Here is a 12,668-nt window from a genome sequence, read left to right as displayed (position 1 = left end):
TGGTGCCCAGGTCCCCACCGGGCTGGGACTAGGGGAGTGGGCGGCCAAGAACCTATCCAGGGAAGGTGACAGAAGAAGCTGGGGACCTGGGGGTGGGGTGGGGGATGACTGTGCTCCAGGATGAAGGGCTGGTACAAAGACCAGCATTGTAAGGAGCCTGGGTGGGATGGTGAGGGGGTTTACCCTGATGCTCTGAAAAGAAAGAAAGGATCTAGATGCCTGACAAGAGTAAAAAGAGCATTATCGAGATTGGAAAAACATGAGAGCAAACCTGGAGGTTGGAATGTACACATCCCATTTGCAGGGCGTGAGGAAACTGGTTTAGCTGAAGCAGAGAGCCTGTTTCTTTTAGTAAGTTATCAGATAGAACTGCAGTTCAGGAGCATCTCAAACCAAAAGGTATAATCTGATATATTCAGAAATGGATTACTGCATAGGCAGGTTTTGTACAAGCCCTGTTTTTATCTACTTAGGAAATTAGAAGCAAAGAAGTTCATGGTGATACCGTTTGGATTTTTAATTTTACAAGCCTCGGCTTGCTGGCTTTTAGAGCATTACATATTTCCTCAAATCAAATAAATATTTGCACAACATATAAGTTAATAAATGGATAATTTCTGAAATTGATGCTGTATATTCTAAACATGACTTTACTCTTTATGAACTTTTATGGATTCTCAAATTTGAGTATTAATAACCAATTGTTACCTATGAAAATTTTTACAATTGTAGGAGGGATGGGTGAAACAGGTAAAGGGGATTAAGGATACACTTATCGTGATGAGCACTGGGTAATACATAGAATTACTGAATCACTAAATTGTGCACCTGAAACTAATATAACACTGTATGGCAACTCTACTGAAATTAAAATAAACTGTTAAAAAAACACAAAAGTTTTTTTACAATTGTTCTATAATGTATGGGATATTTAAATCCCATTAAAGAACTTTAAAGAACTCATTAGAAATTTAATGAAATATGTTGTTTCATTTGAATGGGAAAGAATGGAAAAGATGATGTTTAGAAAAGTACTATGAAAATCTTTAAGTCAAAAATGATTGTAATAAGAATGTGGTCATAAAAAGTAAAAACTGGGGACACCTGGGTGGCTCCATGGGTTAAGCATCTGAATCTTGGTTTCTGCTCAAATCATGATCTCAGGGTCATGACACTGAGCCCCTCATAGGGCTCCGTGCTTAGCGTAGAGTCTGCTTAAGATTCTCTCCCTCTCTCTCTCCTCTCTCTCTCTCCAAACAGAAGGAAAAACTATTACAAGAGACGAAGGAGAACATTATACAATGATAAGAGGGTCAACTACCAAGAAGATACAAGCATCAAACAAGCGCAGAATAGCAGAGTTCCAAAATACACGAAGCAATCTTTGACAGGATTGCAGGGAGGAAAAGACAGTTCTATAAAAATAGTAGGAGACTTCCATACCCTACCTTTCATAGCAGATAGAACCACCAGACGGAACGTTAAGTTAGGAAACTGAGGACATGAACAACACCAAAGACCAGTTGGACCTAACACACACACATAGAATGCCATCCAACAACAGCAAAACACATATTTTTCCCGAGTTCGCACAGAACATTCTCCACCATATAAGACAAAACAAAACAAAATAAAAAAAAACACTAAAGCTTAATAAATTTTAAAAAGCTGAAATCATACAAAGTATCTTTTCTAAGCATAGCAGAAGGAAACTAGAAGATCAACCATGGAAAGAAAACTGGAAAATTCACAGAAATGTAGAAATTAAACAATGCATTCTTAAACAGCCCCAGGGTCAAAGAAGAAATCACAGAGAAATGAGGAAATATCTTAAGACAAGTGAAAATGAAAGCACAGCATCCCAAAACTCATGGGATGCAGCAAAAGCAGTGCTAAGAGGAAAATTTATAGTTATAACTGCTTACATTAAAAGAGAAGACAGTTCAAACCTGCTCACAGACTGGACCCCCTCACGGACTAAACCGCCTCACAGATTGGACCCCCTCACAGACTAAACCCCCCCCAGACTAGACCCCTCACAGACTGGACCCCCTCACACATTAAACCCTCCATGTCCCACCCAGGCTCCTTAATATTTCTCCTTGTATCAGGCTGAAGGGCTGAAGGAACAGGCCCCACCCCACCTATCCCAAGCACATTCATCTGGCTTGTCCCAATCACCCTCTATCCAAGTGCATCTCCTCCACACAGCTTTCCCTGTGACCCACAGTCCCCACACAAACCCCAAGGGGTACAGTGGTTGTGCATCATGATGGCTCCTCCACAAAGAAAACCACTGGAGAGACCAGCTGTGGCCCCAACCTGTTCCCATTCACCTAGTACTAAACAAAAGTCATCAGACCCTAGATTCTCAATTACAGTCTGTTGTGAACAAAGATAAGACTTTGGAAATTTATATGTAAATATATTAAGGTATCATAGGCAGAAACACTTTTGTCTTCATTATTACTCTTGGCTGTTTGAAAAGACTTTCTCTTGGGAGTAATAATTTGTGTTCTAATTAAAACTGTTTCTGGGAAAACACTGCATGAATTATGAATACAATATGCACATGAAACTACCACTGGCAACCCCCACAAACAGGTTCATGCAGAAGCCAATGGGGTAGATAAACCACACTTTTCTCTTGAAGGCTGCATATATTTTCATGTCTTAGACTACTCAGGAATCTAAAATTCTTTAGAGAAAGTGCATTCAATTATTAGCGTTTCTAGTTCAGCAGGTAACTTCTACATATCTTAATACTATCACAAAATTAAAGAAATATTAGACATATTTGTATCTTATGTGGAATATACGTAATGCAACCTATCATAATATTGGTAAAACATGCTCATCTATTCCTTCATTAATTGACAAAATTATCTAAGAAAGAAACATGATCATTGCTATGTATGTGGAGATTAGTTTAGTGATTTCCTGTGATATTATTTAGTAAACTTTTCCCCCCGCACAAACCATGACAAAATACAGGGCATTTTCTAGTTAGCTCTGCTTTTAAAATACTTATTTAATCACAAATAATATATTTTTTTCCAAGTAAACTATTCACATTAGTGTTACCTACTAGATTTATTCCTAGAAAATATCAGCAGTGTATTTTATTATGCTGGTTAAGGGCATTCACTGGGCCACTTGCTGGCTTGGGGAAACAATCCAACCCCTCTGCTCAGGTTCTCCTTGTAAAATTGGGATAAAAGTGGCTCCTGGGGCCCCTGGGTAGCTCAGTCGGTTAAGCATCTGCTTTTGGCTCAGGTCATGAACCCGCGGTTCTGGGATGGAGCCCCACATCTGCATCTGGCTCTCTGCTCAGAAGGGAATCTGCTTCTCCCTCTACCTCTGCCTCGCTCTCTTGCTCACACTCTCTTGCTCACCTTCTCTCAAATAAATAAAATCTTAAAAAAAAAAAAGTGGCTCCTAAGTTTTTTGTCAGGGTTAAGTGACTAAGTGTTAACCATTATCCTTCTTATATGTAATTCTATTAACTGAACAAATACGTATTAAATGCCTACCATATCATTCAAGCACTGCTCTAGCAGAGAACAGAAGTGAGAAAAATTTTCTGAGGGTGACAAATGCTATAGAGAAAAACCAAGTTGGGGAAGGGGACAGGGAATGAAGACGAGTGTGGCAGGAGGTGGTGGGGGAGTAGCTATCTCACATAGGGGATCTAGGGAATATCTCAATGAGAAAGTGTTATCTGGCAAAATTTTGAATATTTCCTTCATTCCACGATAGCATTAAGATCTCTAAGGGAAAGTGCTCCAAGCAGAAAGAATAACAGGAACAAAGGCCCACAGGCCCACAGTCATGCAGGCGTGGCCTTTTGAGGAACAGCAAGGCCAGTGTGGCTGCAGATGAATGAAATCATGAGAGAGAGAAGGGGAAGCTGAGGTCAGAGAGGTTACCAGGGACCCAGGACACACAGTGCCCTGGAGGTCGCTCTAAGGACTTGGTCTTTTACCGAGATGGGAAGCAAATGGGAGCTCTCAACAGAGGAACAGTAAAGCCTGGCCGATCTGCTAAGAAAGAACAGTGCAGAGGGGAAGGTTGTGGGGACAAAGATACGTTTCATAGATGATGGTGGCTTGAATCAGAGTGGTAGCTGCAGAGATGATGGCGAAGGGGTTGGATTACCAATAGTCCCAAACTGGGACCATGGGATTTGCCAATGGATAGGATGGTGGGGCGGAAGAGCAGAAGATGAGTCAAGGATGACTGTGGCTTTTGGCCTGAGCAACCAGAAGAACAAAGTTGCCATTTGCGGAGATGAGATAGACAGCAGGAGAAGCAGATTTTGTGTAAAATTCAGGAGTTTATTTTGGATCTGGTAAGTGAGCGATGCTTATTACACAGCCAAGTGGAACTCTCGAGCAGAAAGTTGGATATACACGCACGGTTTCAGGGGAGGAGTCCAGGCTGATGATAGAAATTTGAGAGTGACCCATATATAGAAATTTAAGTCTTACTGAAAACAAGATATAATTCAATAGGAAATAAAATACTTTTATAAGAAAAAAATAGTCATCCCGGTATGTCCTTTGAATTATACCAGCCTGAAGTATATGTTACATCCCATGCTGGTATAGACATCAAAGGGGAGGAGTTGAGGGGGGGCCTTTATTATCACCAAATATATGGGCTGATACGCCACAACCAAAGCAGATGAGGAATAAACTCTAAATAAACTGACTTCTCAACTGCATCTTATCTCAATGTCATATTGACCTTATACTATCTAAAGAAGAATGGTTCAAAAATTAGCATTCTGGAAAAAAAAAGATAATTCTCTCAAAACCCAAATAAAACTGTAAATATAGACCACTATAAACAATCAAGTCTCTGCTGTAGCTTGCAAAGGGACAAATATGCTACAGTACTCAGAATCGAAATAGCAATTAGCTAAGTAATAAAATTAGGGTGCTGAGCAGCCCCTGTTATATTTGAGCATCAGTGCCCAAGATGATGTTTCCTAGGAAACCAAAAACCTCCCAGGCACAAATATTGTGAAATAAGTCCCCCCAAATGTTGCGCTCTAGACACTCCCCAAGTATTTAGAAACAAAATCAAATCAAATCAGTCAAAAAAAGAAGATATTTCAGAACAAATTTAACAAAAATATAGAAGGGTCACACATTGAAAACTATATAACATTAAGAGAAATGAAAGATCTAAATAAATGAGGGATTAACTGACCATGTTTGTGGACTGAAACACTTGATTTTTTTAAGCTACTGGTTGTTTCCAAACTAATATACAAGACTCAATGCAATCCCAAATTCCCACAAGCCCTTCTGCAAAATAAATAAATAAATAAATAAATAGATAGATAGATAGATAAACTGTTTCTGATATTCATGTGAAAATGCAAACAATCTACAATAGCCAAAGCAATTTTTAAGATTTTTTAAAAATTAATTATGACAGGACAGACAGAGAGAGAGAGAGAGAGAGAGGCAGAGACACAGGCAGAGGGATAAGCAGGCTCCATGCCGGGAACCCGAAGCAGGACTCGATCCCAGGGACTCCAGGAACAGGCCCTGGGCCAAAGGCAGGCGCCAAACCGCTGAGCCACCCAGGGATTCCCCCCAAAGCAATTTTTAAAAAGATTTACTTACTTATTTGAGAGAGAGACATATACACAGAGAGAAGCAGGCTCCCTGCTGAGTGCTGAACCTGACACGGGGCTCAATCTCAGGACCCTGAGATCATGACCTGAGCTTAACCACCTGAGCTACCCAGGCACCTCTCTAGAATTTTAAGAATTATAAGGATTTTAAGAAAATAGGACAGCCCCGGTGGCACAGTGGTTTAGCGCCACCTGTAACCCAGGGCGTGTTCTGGAGACCCTGGATCGAGTCCCACGTCAGGCTCTCTGCATGGAGCCTGCTTCTCCCTCTGCCTGTGTCTCTGCCTCTCCTCTCTCTCTCTCTCTGCATTCTATGAATAAATAAATAAAATCTTTAAAAAAAAGAATTTTAAGAAAATAATAACAAAGTTAGAGGACTCTGATTCGTGATTTCAAGACTTACAAGAAAGCTACAGTAAATGAGCTGGTATCGTATTGACAAAAGACAGAATATAGAGTAATGGAATAGAATGAGTCCAGAAATTAAGTCAGCCTTATATGGTCTAAGGTACCAAGGCAATTAACTTAGAAAAGAAAAGACGTTTTAATGAATGGTGCTGAAAATTGGATACCCCAATGGAAAAATTAAAAAGTATCCTCCTTACTTCACACCATGTATTAAAATTAATTTGAAGTTGGTCTTACAATAGACCTAAGTGGAAAACTAAAACTATACAACTTCTAGAAGAAAAGAACATTTGCAAACTTACAGTAGGCAAAGACACAAAAAGCACAAATCATAAAAGGAAACAAATTGATGAGTTGAATTTTATCATCATTAAAACTTCTCCTGTTCCAAAGGTACCATTAAGCATTAGGTGTTGGTTTCTTGGGTATGACACCAAAAGCATAAGTGACAAAAGAACGAATAAGCTGAACTACACCAAGACAAAAAATTTGGTGCTACAAGTGATACCACTGAAAAAGTAAAAGGACAACCCACAGGATAGGAGAAAACATTCTAATGCATGTCTAATAAGGGACTTCTACTAGAATACATAAAGAAGTCTTAAGCTCAAAAACAAAAGGCAAAAACCCAATTTAAAAATGCATAAGGTATTTGAATAGATACTGCTCTATAGGAGATATACAGGTGTCCAATAAGCACAGGAAAAGATGATCAACATCACTGGTCATCACGGAAATGTAAATCAAAACTGCAATGAGATATCACTTCACACCCACAAAAATGGCTATCACCAAAAAGACAAATAATTAACAAGTCCTGGAGAGGGTGTGGAGACAATGGAATCCTGATATAGTGCTCGTGAGATTGTAAAATGCTGCAGCCACTTTGGAACACAGTTCAAAAGTTCCTTAAAATGTTAGACATAGAGTTACATTTGACCCAGCCATTCCACTCCTAGGTATACACCCAAGGGAAATAAAAACATAGGGTCACACAAAAATCTGTACATGGAAATGTCTAGCATCTTTATCATTAATAGCTGAAAAGTATAAACAATGTAAATGTCCATCAACCGATGAATGGATAAATAAAATGTAAGATAGCCTTATAATGGAATATTATTTGGCCATAAAAGGGAATGAAGTATTGACACATGCTACATCATGGATAAATCCTGAAAAGATTAAGCCACATGAAAGAAGACAATCACCAAAGGCCACATATCATATGATCTAGAATAGGCAAATCCTTGGGAATAGAAAGTAAGAGGTTGGGGAAGGAAGAACTGAGAGTGATAATGGGTATGAATCTCTTTTATTTGTTCACCTCTAGAATATAAAATGTTCTAAAATTAGATTGTGTGATGGCTGTACGATTCTGTGACTAGAACAAAAACCAGTGAATTGTACACTCTAAATGCATAAATTGTATGGCATGGAATTATATTGTATGTATATTGTATGGAATTATAGCTCAAAAAGGCGAGTTTTTAAAATGGCTTCATTAAGAAAACAATAAAAAGCTATGGAATGGGAGAAAAATTCATATTACGTATATTTGACAGAAGATAAAATAGATAAAGAACACTCACAACCCAATAATATGATAAACCATCCAATAAAAAGTGAGCAAAAGATTTGAAGAGACATTTTACCAAAGGAGATATGCAAATGGCCCATCAGGACATAAAAAGGTGATCACCATCATTTATCAGCAGGAAAATGCAAATTAAAACTACTGTGGGATACGACTACAAACCCATTAAAATGGCTAAAATTGAAAAGATAAAGTATGAAGCACTGATGGGAATGTGTATTAACAAGAACTTACATATGCTGTTGACAAAAATGTATAATGGTAAAAACCACTTTGGAAAACTGACAGTTTCTTAAAAAGTTCAACCTAACCCCCATTATATGGCCCACTCATTCTGGTCCTAGCTCTTCACCCAAACATATAACCACACCAATGCTGTACCTGAATGTTCCCAGAAGCTTGGTTTCTAACATCCAAACTGGAAATAATCCAAATATTTCAGCAACAGCAAATGGCTAAAATGTGGACTCATCTGTAACTATAGAATACTAATCAGCAATGAAAAAGAACATGCTACCACACGAACCAATGTCAGTAAATATGATGAGTAAAATAAGCCAGACAAAAAAAAATGGACTTCTATATAATTCCATGTACATAATATTTTAGAAAATTCAAAATCAACTCTAATGATTGAAAATAGTTGCCTCCAAGGTCAGGGGTAAGGAAGCGAGCATGTCAAAGGGGCCAAAGGCATCTTTGGAGTGATGAAAATTTTCTGTTCTTGATTATGGTGGTGGTTTCACCAGTATGATTCGCTTCCACATTCATCACTGAATTGTTCAGTTTATTTATTTTTTTAAAGATTTTATTTATTTATTAATGATAGACATAGAGAGAGAGAGAGGCAGAGACACAGGCAGAGGGAGATGCAGGCTCCATGCAGGGAGCCCGATGTGGGACTCGATTCCGGGACTCCAGGATCACACCCTGGGCCAAAGGCAGGTGCCAAACTGCTGAGCCACCCAGGGATCCCCTGAATTGTTCAGTTTAAATGGGTGCAGTTAATTGGATGTAAATTATACCTCAACAAAGTTGAATTTTAAAAAAGTAATGAGAGGGGATCCCTGGGTGGCGCAGTGGTTTGGCACCTGCCTTTGGCCCAGGGCGTGATCCTGGAGACCCGGGATCGAATCCCACATCGGGCTCCCGGTGCATGGAGCCTGCTTATCCCTCTGCCTGTGTCTCTGCCTCTCTCTCTCTCTCTCTCTATCATAAATAAAAAAATAAATAAAATAAAATAAAATAAAAAAGTAATGAGAAACAAAAAAATAAAAAATAAAGTAATGAGAACCAATGGAAAAAGAATTTATATACAAGTTAACAGCTTGCAATTAGCAAATCCAACATTTGTGTAAATAGCGCCTCTAAACTCCTCAACGGTGCACATAAATCGTGTCCTCCTTAAGCACTTCAAACATTCCTTGCCTCTAGATCTGGATTCTATCACCAACTTGCCTGACAAACCTCATCTGGGATCCCCAAAAGTTCATTCTAGCCTGACTCCTCTGTGTTATTACAAATCCTGAACGAATGTGATCCATATTGAGGAGGTTTTAGAATGATTGTGAAAGGGGATAAAGCCCTGATAGAAAAGCTCGGTGAACGAGTGGGGACAGCTGGGCCCCAAGAAGATTTCCAAAGTCTGTTCCCAGGTTTGTTCCATTCCAGACACTTTTATGCTCTCAATGCCGACCCATCTTTACATAAACTCCTGCTGGTAAGTAGACAATCAAGTTGCTTAGAAAGTTAGAATTCAAATCCACTTGAACTTCATCTCATAAAATGAAAAGACCATCTGCAGAGATACTAATGAAACAATACAGATGTCCATAAAGAGACAGTCCGTATTGGGGACCTTCTATTTATGGCATTATTTATATTTAATACATTTTTATACATTTTTCTCATTCAGGACTCACTAAGACCTTCTAATATAAATATTATGATGATGAAGATGTCAATATTATTATTTCTTTCCATTAAGGAAACTGATACTCAGAGAGACCCAGTTATTTGCCCGTATTTACCTAGCTAATAAGAGGCAAAGCTGAGATTTACATAAGGGGATGCTTTTGACTGATTTATTTAGTGACAGATCCATAAACAGAGATCTTAAAGCAAGGGAATACATAGAGCAATAGATCCAAATATTAATGCTTTTTTTTTTCACATCACCAATAAAAAAGCACACATTTAAATATACTACCGACATTTTTGTGGGGCTTTTTCCTGTCATTAAAATGCCATATTCTTCCTACTGGGAAGTTAATGTTTGGGGAGAAAGTGGTTCACCTGCGTAAGAGTAGCCTCTATTAAAAAAAAAAAAAAAAAGTAGTCTCTATTGTTCAAAAGAAAGCCACAGGCCCAAAATGGCACCATTTAGGTTAAGGCCCCAAGTCAATAAATCAAGACTTAATACCTAACCTAACTGCAGTTTCAATTTTCCAGGAGTGTAATTTTTAATCAGTCAGTATAGCATCTCCTGGTCAATACTAGGAAATTTACTGATAGACCCTTTCTATCCCCTTTAGGATGGCAAGCTTGCCTCAACAATGCATTCCTGCTAATAAGTTCCTTTCTTTTTCTTTTCAAGTGCTCTCTTTTTGCCTTAAAAAACCTTTCTTTTGTTTAGCTCATCTCTACTTGCTAGATGGGATGCTGCCCAACTCATGAATCATTTAATAAAGCCAACTAGATCTTCACATTTACTCGGCTGAATTCTGGTTTTTTTTTTAACACGATATAAAACAAAGTCACATGAGCTTCTAGGGAGTATCCCAAATCTGGGGAGAGCTACTGCTCTCAAGGAAGAACCAGAATGTGGCGAATTACGAAACAAACAGTATAGCAAGGAACTAGGAAAGATTACATTTAGGTAATCGGGAATAAATGAGGAGCCAGCAGTCGAAACTGCTTAAGCCACCAGTCTCATGGCAGACAGTAACAGCCAAAGGTGTAAAACTTCTGGTCACTGATGTGGGAAGCAAAGGCAAAAGAAAAAGTTATATTTTCATACTACTTACTGCCCATTGACACATCCTTAAAACAGGCAGTGACATTCCCCGAGGAACTCAGCTGCCTGGATGTTAATACTTTGCTAAGGGCAAGAGGCAATCTTAGCCCAGCCCTCAGGATCCTATAAGTCTACTTTAACATATAAAAATTCCTTTGGAAGCTTCCTTTTGCTCTACCCCTCTAAGATCCATGCTGGCAATCACTCTCCAAGCATATGGCCCACTGATACACATCTGAAGAGTCTCATGACAGAGTTTTTTTCCATACAGTAATAAATAACCTTTTTTTCTAAAAAAAAAAAAAAGATTTTTAGTTATATATTCATGAGAGACAGAGAGAGAGTGAGACAGAGACACAGGCAGAGAGAGAAGCAGGCTCCCTAAGGGAGCCCGATGCAGGACTCGATCCCAGGATCTTAGGATCACGACCTGAGCAAGACAGACGCTCAACCACTGAGCCACCCAGGCGTCCCATAAATAACCTTTTCCTAACAACAGCTAGCCCCCTCAGGATTCTGGAACTCTTGTTTCCAAAATACCTTGGAGGCTTGTGCTGTCTGTAACCTCCTCCCAACTTGAAAGTATATAATCAACCGCCCATCACAACCCCAGTACAGCTCTTTCTGCCCACAGGTTCTGTCCCAGTGCTTTAATAGAACCACCTTTTTGCACTGACATCTCAAGAAATCTTTCTTGGCCGTCAGCTCTGAACCCCAACATTTTCCTACATCCATCGCCAGCTAGGACAGAGAAAAATTGTCCATGTGCTTCCAGACTGGATGCTTTTAAAAATGTTGGTACAAAAAAGGCCTACAGTGTCCTATAAAAATGTTCAGGCAAAAAAAAAAAAAAAAACCAACAACCCTACTAATGCAGAGACTAATTTCATTGAACAGTGGACGTGTTACATTTACGTGTGCCTTACAGATTCAAGTCAAGTTTCGACCTGAATATTCAGCTTTTTTTATTTCTCCCCTCTTCTGATAATCTCCAGCCTCACTGGCAAGCAGAAATAATCCGCCGGTGGTGACAGTGTCATGGTGTGACCCAACTATACTTGTCTTAGGCCTGGCACAAGTTCCAGTTCACTCACATGTGCATTTATCTGCCGGCAGAGTCGATGGCAGGACAGAGCCCACAGGGACCATCTGCTGCCCTCCCCCAGCATCCCTCGAAATGAAGACAAGGTGGGAGTTTCTCCTAGAGACGGGAGCAGAGTGTACTTCTCGGTGGGCCCACTGGAGAGTTTTCAGGAAGCACCATTTGGACCTCGTGCATGAAAAAGCAAAATGCACCCCGAATACAGGCGCCCTGCAATGGCAGCATCGGGTTCCACTGTGAGGATGGAGATGCTCAGTCTGGTGCCGTGGCTGCCCAAGTCCCCAGTCCCACCCCATGGCTCACCTGGCCCACCACCACCCCCGCTTCCTAGACCACAGGCGGACCTTCATGTTAGCCTGCGATCCCCACTCCCCTCACCCTCTTCCTCACCCATCAGGCACTCGAGGTACTCACAGCTGCATGACCAAGTACAAGTGATTGGGGCTTTCGTAAATATCTTCCAGGGCAACAATGTTTTCATGCTTGATCCTGAAAGGGGGAAAAAAAAAACCACAAAAAAGAGTGAGTATGATCAGACACGAAGGCTTTTTAAAAACAGATGTTGTTATAGCAAAAAAAAAAAGTTCTAAGACAGGATCCAAACTTCCTAAGGTGACACTGGAGACTCCGCTCAGTCTTGGCCCCAGACTCCCTTCCAGACCCCTGTCATGTGCGGGACTCCGGTGCAGGCAGAGGAAACCCCCACTGACCCCTCACTGGGGGCCTAGTCACCACCACCACCAAAGGCCAACCTCAAGGACCCCAGCAAACTGGACTGCTTCTAATCAAAATGTGGTTTCCGAACATGGTGACAGCATCTCCCGGGAGCCTGTTAGAAATGCAAATTCTCAGGCCCTACCCTGGTCAAACAGATTCTGAATCCCTGAGGGGCAGA

The 12,668-nt window shown here is 40.1% G+C and overlaps 1 protein-coding gene across 3 annotated transcripts in view; it reads right to left on the bottom strand.

Moving 5' to 3' along the window:
- CAMK1D (calcium/calmodulin dependent protein kinase ID) overlaps positions 1-12,668 on the bottom strand; it is a 433,233-nt gene that overhangs the window by 160,631 nt on the left and 259,934 nt on the right. For all 3 annotated transcript variants that reach the window (XM_055331921.1, XM_055331920.1, XM_055331922.1), the window contains one exon: positions 12,188-12,262. In XM_055331921.1, the coding sequence (XP_055187896.1) occupies positions 12,188-12,262 (75 nt within the window). The remainder of the gene's footprint in view (positions 1-12,187; positions 12,263-12,668) is intronic.

The sequence above is a fragment of the Nyctereutes procyonoides genome, unplaced genomic scaffold (genome assembly GCF_905146905.1).
Source record: "Nyctereutes procyonoides isolate TBG_1078 unplaced genomic scaffold, NYPRO_anot_genome, whole genome shotgun sequence".
NCBI classification, from domain to species: domain Eukaryota; kingdom Metazoa; phylum Chordata; class Mammalia; order Carnivora; family Canidae; genus Nyctereutes; species Nyctereutes procyonoides.
Note: the sequence above shows the minus strand (reverse complement) of the source record. Positions and strands in the feature narration are given on the sequence as shown.